General features: G+C 55.0%; 1 protein-coding gene across 1 annotated transcript in view; it reads left to right on the top strand.

Annotated features, from left to right (window-relative positions):
* The first annotated feature begins 557 nt into the window (after positions 1-557).
* Positions 558-6,151, top strand: part of Galnt16 (polypeptide N-acetylgalactosaminyltransferase 16) — an 82,524-nt gene continuing 76,930 nt past the window's right edge. Inside the window, exon 1 of the mRNA XM_013014176.1 lies at positions 558-1,017. Within this exon, the coding sequence (XP_012869630.1) occupies positions 841-1,017 (177 nt within the window). The 5' untranslated portion in view covers positions 558-840. The remainder of the gene's footprint in view (positions 1,018-6,151) is intronic.

Raw genomic sequence — 6,151 nt, 5'->3', positions numbered from 1 at the left:
CACGTGAGGCTACTTGTAGGGGAGAGTCATGAAAGCCAGGAGCCCCAGGCCGGTAAAAAAAAACAAAACTGTGGATTCGTTTTATCCTCCTCCTCCTCACACCGGCGTCGCTTCCCCTTCGCCCTCCTCGAATGATTCAGCTTCCAATCCCTCCTCCCAGCGGGCCGGCCAGCAGCTCGGCACCCTTAGCTGCGGATGATTCCCAAGCAAACTCCGGATTCTGCTCCCCGCACAGCTGCCCCTTGCTTAGAGCTGGCTTGAGCACACCTTGAATCCCGCGCCGGAGCGCAGTTTCTGAGCGCCGCCCGGAACTGCGGCTCCGCCGCGAGGGCCAAGGCTGAGGTCGTCGGTGGCCTATGCCCGCTCGCTGCGGGGTGGAGGTGGGTAGGTGGGCCACGTGGGACAGCAGCCGGGAGATCGGGTACGGACAGTGGAAGCCGAAGCTGGCCCTGGCCGGTCGTCACTGGTCCGCGGGCGTCCGTCTCGCCGGCTCCGGGGAGGAAGGCCCCCCGCTACTTCCCAGCCCCGCGCGCTCCACTGCCGGCGTGCGCCCCGGGGCGGCCCGCGGCGGCTCAGCGCGCGAATGAATGGGCGCCTGGGGGCCGCGCGCGCTCGGGGCTGAAGGGCATTAGGACCGTGAGGATCGCTCGGCTCCTGATTCTCCCTATCACTCCCCCCACCTCCCCAACCTCTCTCCTTTTTCTGCTCTGCAGGACTGAGCAGACAGCCGCGAGCGAAAACAAACAGCTGAGGTTGCGAGCTCCCCCCCGGCCCGGCCCGGAGAGCACCCTGGCCTCGACTCCCCCTGGGGCCGTCCGTCCGTCCGTCCGTTCGTCCACCATGAGGAAGATCCGCGCCAATGCCATCGCCATCCTGACGGTAGCCTGGATCCTGGGCACTTTCTACTACTTATGGCAGGACAACCGAGCCCACGCAGCATCCTCGGGCGGCCGGAGCGCGCAGAGGGCCGGAGGAAGGCCGGAACCCTTCCGCGAGGACCGCACCATCCCGCTCATTGTGAGTACAGCGGGTGCACCGGGCGGCCAGCCCGGCCCGGCCCGGCCCGGGGAGCTGCGACGCGCCTCCTGCCCCTGCTCGGCAGCCGAGGGCGCGGGGCCCGGCCGGGGGCTGCGTGCCCGCCGCGCTGGGCCGGCTTTGTATATGTTGGAGCATTCCTGCCCGTTGTTATGGCAACCCCTGCCGGCCCGCCGGGGCCAGGGTGCGTGCACCGAGGGGAGGGTGACAGCGGGTGGGGGGCTGGGAGAAAGTGCTGCAAGTTTGGTGGGCCCTGCGTGCGCGCGCGGCTGGGAACGTGGCGGCTCTCCCGGCACCGCGCCGCGGGGCTGGGGGCTGGCCGCGCCCGCTCCGGAAGGCGGCTCGGTCCTTACGCGCCGCGAGCGGGCGGCGGGAGCGCGTAGGTGGCGGCGGTGCGCTCTAGCTCTCCAGCCGCCGGCGGGGAGAGGACTTCGGGTGGGGGCGTGGAGGGAAAGGGTCGCCCCGGGCGCTGCTCCGGGCTTAGCGCCCCATTGACCGGGGCCAACTTATTTCTTCTGTACTGACCGTCCTCTTCCCCCAGGGGATGTCTAGTGGGGAGAGGTCTCACCCCGCACGCGTTGCTCACCCCCAGCACGCGGGCCCACCGCTGCAGGTGAGCGGGCAGTGCTCGCGTCTGGGCTGAGCGGTTCCCTCGCAAGTGGTCAGCCCGAGCAAGCAGGGGAAACAAAGGCAGTGTGGCGTGGCCGAGGGTTGGGGGGCGGCTCGGCGGCGCCGCGGGGGCCTCTGGCTCTCGGGGGACTCGGGCGGGGGCGTGCGGCGCTTCCCCTGTCCTGCAGGGGGCGTTCTCGTCCGGGCTCCGTGTGGTCCGGCCCCGGGCACCTGTTGAGGCCGGAGATGGCTGGGACTCGCCGAGAGCGCGCTGGAACCAGACTGTTCTTCCGACGACAGGGGTGGGGGTTGGGGCGAGAGCCTGGCACAGCCCTGGACATAGACTTCTGGGCAGCCTGGCGTGACGAGGAAGAGAGAGACTGAGAGAGCACAGAGGCTGGAGTAGGGGTGGGGGAGGGTGCGACTCTGACGGGAAAGATTTGGGCCTGGGGGGAACTCTGCCAGGCTTGTTAAGTCGATCCGAGGCAACTTTGAACCCCAGGAGTGTGGGAGGGTCTGTAGGGACCCACTCTCTTATTGCCTTCCTGCTCTAGATCCCACCTGGGAAAACATGAAAAAAAAAACCCTCTGTGAAGGATGTTTCTGGATTGGTGGGGGAGACCAAGAGTCTGCGGATTTTATTCTGGATCCTGGCCTTGGTACATCTCTGGGGACAGGTCTGATTAAATGGAGTGTTTCCTTCTGGGCTGTGGATCCTGTGAACCTAAGACACTGTTTCCAAAGCACTTGTCAGTGTTTGGGCAGGAAGTCTGGGCTCTGGTGCTAAGATCCCAGTGTGCTGAGATCTAGGTGGACTGACAGATTGGTACAGAAGTAGCCAAGCTAGAGGTCCCTAGACCCCAGGGAGCCCTCACCACACAAGTTCCAGCAGCCTCCATTCTTCGCTCCCAAAAGAGACCAGCCCTGGTCTCAGGGAAGGCAACCTGGAGCTAGCAGGGTAGAGGTAGACTGGTAGAGGCCTGTCGCCTCTCTCCAGTGGTGCTCTAATAGGAAGGAGGCTGTGATCTAGAAGGGTTGGAGAATGAAGGGGAGAGGAGTGGAGGGAAGGAGAGAGTGCTGGAAACTTGTCCAGAGCCTCTGATACAGAACCCCTAATCCAGACACCGCTGGTCTCTCCTGCTTCCAGACAGCTTGGAATGTGCACTACCAGGGGGATAAGTCCTTGTTTTGAAGGGTGTGAATTGGAGGTCATAGGGAAGCACTAGTAAACACCCTCTTGCTCCTCCTTATTCTTACAGGTGCAGACTTGGTGCAGGTAGAGACAGAGAATTAGAAGCTAAGTGTCAGATGTGAAGGCATTACAGGGAGATGAGATACCTGGGAACAGGGAAGTGAAGGCACTGGGAGAAGAAGCAAGTGGAGAGGCAAAGCCTTCTCCAGCTACTAGGCCCACAGCCCCTTCTCCGTTCTTATATGTTAGCCTGAGTGTCTGACCAACATCAATACAGATTGCCCACCACTTTTTAACACTGCTTTGCACTGTATTTCTATCTTCCAATCATTTCACTCCCATGTAATTCTCAGCTGAATGTTAACCACGCAGCCAGAGATCATGCTGGAATCCCCAAGTACCCTACATTGATGTGCACGGCAAGACTTAATAAGTACTTCTTTTATAAAGTAGTGCAATAGGATTTCTGGGAGCCGGGAATGGTCTGAGCTTCAAATCCCCTTATTATTTATTCACAGCTGCAACTTGACAGTAAGGAAGGAGGTAAGAAAACCCACGTTTCAGCATCTCTGGGAGTTGAACTCTTTGCTCAACTTAGAAGGTGTAGGTGCAGCTGAGGATATGTTTGTTCCCTGAAATTGGTGTAACCACTCACTGCCCTCACCATTCCAAAGCATTTCTCTGTCAAGTTGGGCCAGGGCTCTGCATGTAGACTTGCGGATTCTTAGAGAATGAAGTGGCTAGCTCTGCTGTCAAAGGCTGAGCAAATTCAGACAAGCGTCATCATCACTCCCCAGGGAAATCAGAGAGCTGGGCTGGGAAAGGGAGGGTCTGCGTCTGCGTGACAGCGTAGCCCAGCAAGCAGCTTCACTCTGGTTGGCCTATCCAAGCCAGCCAAGTTGCTCTGGTCCTTGGAGATGCTTGTTTGGCATTGTGGGGTGTCGGCATGGCAACTGTACGGCCCGATTTCTAAGGGAGGAGTGAGTTTTATTAGTCTGTCCTGCTGTTAGCCCTTGTGTCACAAATTTTTGATGAGAACTGTTTGGTTACAAAATCGGTGAAGCTGAAAGGAAATGCTGGTTCCATGTCTGTATGGCTGCTTATGATGTGGCAGGGTTTGTCACCTCTCCATGTTGTGCTGTCTGGATAAGGTAGTGTATTTGGAGATATCCCCTTACATTTACGTAAGTGTAGGACAGCAGCTAGCTCAGGAGGCAGAAGAATCTTTGCACCTCTTAAAGATCATTTGTAGCTGTTGGTTTGAGATTAAGGCTTTCCGTGTGCCAGTTCTCTAGCAGTCATGAGGAGGGGCAAGGTGTCACACAGAATTTTGCTTTACACTATTAAAAAAAAAAAAGGACTGAGTTAGTTGTTGGTGGCTCACACCTATAATCTTGAAACTGAGATCTGAGGATCATGGTTTGAAGCCAGCCCCAGCAAGAAAGTCTGAGACTCTTATCTCCAGTTAAGCACCAAAGAGCTGGAAATGGAGCTGTGGCTCAAGTGATAGAGCCAGCCTTGAGCAAAAGAGCTAAGGGATAGTGCCCAGGCTCTGAGTTCAGGGCTCAATATGGCACACATGCGCACACACACATACACACACAACTGTTTCGAGTATTTTTAATGTGGGAGCACTCATTTGTTACAACGTCTCCAGGTTTAGCAAGAATTTCCTAAACTGGAGTTGCTTATCTTGAAATTGAGATACTATTGGGTGACTATGGATAAAATACTTAACATCTCTGGACCTTGGTTAATCTGTGGGTTAAACATGGATTCAGTGATTGTCAAGGTTTGTTGATGCTTTGCTAAGCCAATGACAGTGTGATTTCTAGAAAGTTTACATGACTTTAAGAAGTTTTGTGGTGTGCTGTGAAGGGTCCACCTGTGGAGGGACACGACCCTCCCAGCCTTTTAGGGACCCCCAGTTTCCTAGTAGAACTGGACAGTGGTGAGGCTTTTCTGGCAATGTTCAGAGAGCAGAGGATTCAGTCTGATCTGGATGAGTTTATATTTTATAATGTGTACATTTTGAAGCTGCAGAAATATGATTTACCTAAATGACAGAAAATGATTTTTTATCTAATTTGTCTAGGTGCCACACAAGAAGAAGAGAGTGGTGAGGGAAAATGACCAACACTCACCATGTGCCAAAGCATTCAGATTTTAAAATTTCGACTTCCAGCTAGGCATTGATGGCTCATGCCTGTAATCCTAGCTACTCAGGAGGCTGAAATCTGAGGATTGAGGTTAAAAGCCAGCCCTGGTAACAAAGTCCCATCAGACTCTTATCTCCAATTAATCACAGAAAACCAGAGTGGTGCTGTGGCTCAAAGTAGTAGGGTACTAGCCTTGAGCAAAGGAGTTCAGAAAAAGTGCCTAGGCCCAGAGTTCAAGCCCCATGACTGACAAAAAAAAAAAAAAGCCTGACTTCCTGTCAATAGGTTTATTCTTGGGCCATTTAAGACCTGCCCTGGGATATGGGGACATCCCAGAGGTAGCCAAGTCTGAAAGGATGTTGATAACCCAAGTCTCCCCCCTAGAAGGTCAGAGGCCCTAGGCTCTGTTCATTCTCCTGACAGCCCTTTATTTCTGTGCTGTAACTGCAGTCCCCTACCAGCTGCTCTGAGGGCCTTGGGAGCACAGCTCCTTCTGTTGTGCCAGTGTTTGTCAGCTCGGTGAGCAGAGAAAGCCCCCAGGTCAAGAAATGCCATTTAAGGTAGTGTGGAGTGGGGGGACTGGCAAGGCTAGCCGAGCTGCCCAGGAGACTGTCTTGCTGTAATGGAGGAAGCTGCCCTGAGGCCAGAGGGGAGCCGAGAGCTGAGCAGTTCATTACAGTTACAAGATTGGAGATTGTGCCCAGCCTGCTTCTTGAAGCACCTTCCCATTAACAATGTGGCACAGACCCAGGGGGGCTGAACAAGTGCAAGATACGAGTCTGGGAAGGAGCAGGAAGCCAATTTCAGACAGGGTCAAGTGATAATTACCCTTGAACACTACATTCCCTGCACTTAAACAGAATACTTGCCTTCTGGTCACACACTGTGTCTGGCCCCCTCTGAACGTGGCTTCAGGTAGCTTCGTCCCTCTCCTCTGATTGTCTATGGTCTTTGCTCCTCTGCACTTGTCCTCTGTAAATGCTGTCTGTGCTGCTTATATTTATGATGGCTACATTCATTTGAGACTTCGACCCTGTGCAAGTATTTCACAAGTTTTAGTTCTTTGAATCCCATCAACAACTGAATGAGATGATGCTGTCATTAAGTCCATGTAATATAGGAGTAAACTGAGGCTATCCATGGTTTGATGACTAGT

This window comes from Dipodomys ordii, unplaced genomic scaffold, assembly GCF_000151885.1.
Source record: "Dipodomys ordii isolate 6190 unplaced genomic scaffold, Dord_2.0 Scaffold2, whole genome shotgun sequence".
Classification (NCBI taxonomy): domain Eukaryota; kingdom Metazoa; phylum Chordata; class Mammalia; order Rodentia; family Heteromyidae; genus Dipodomys; species Dipodomys ordii.
This window is presented reverse-complemented; position numbering and strand designations above follow the sequence as displayed.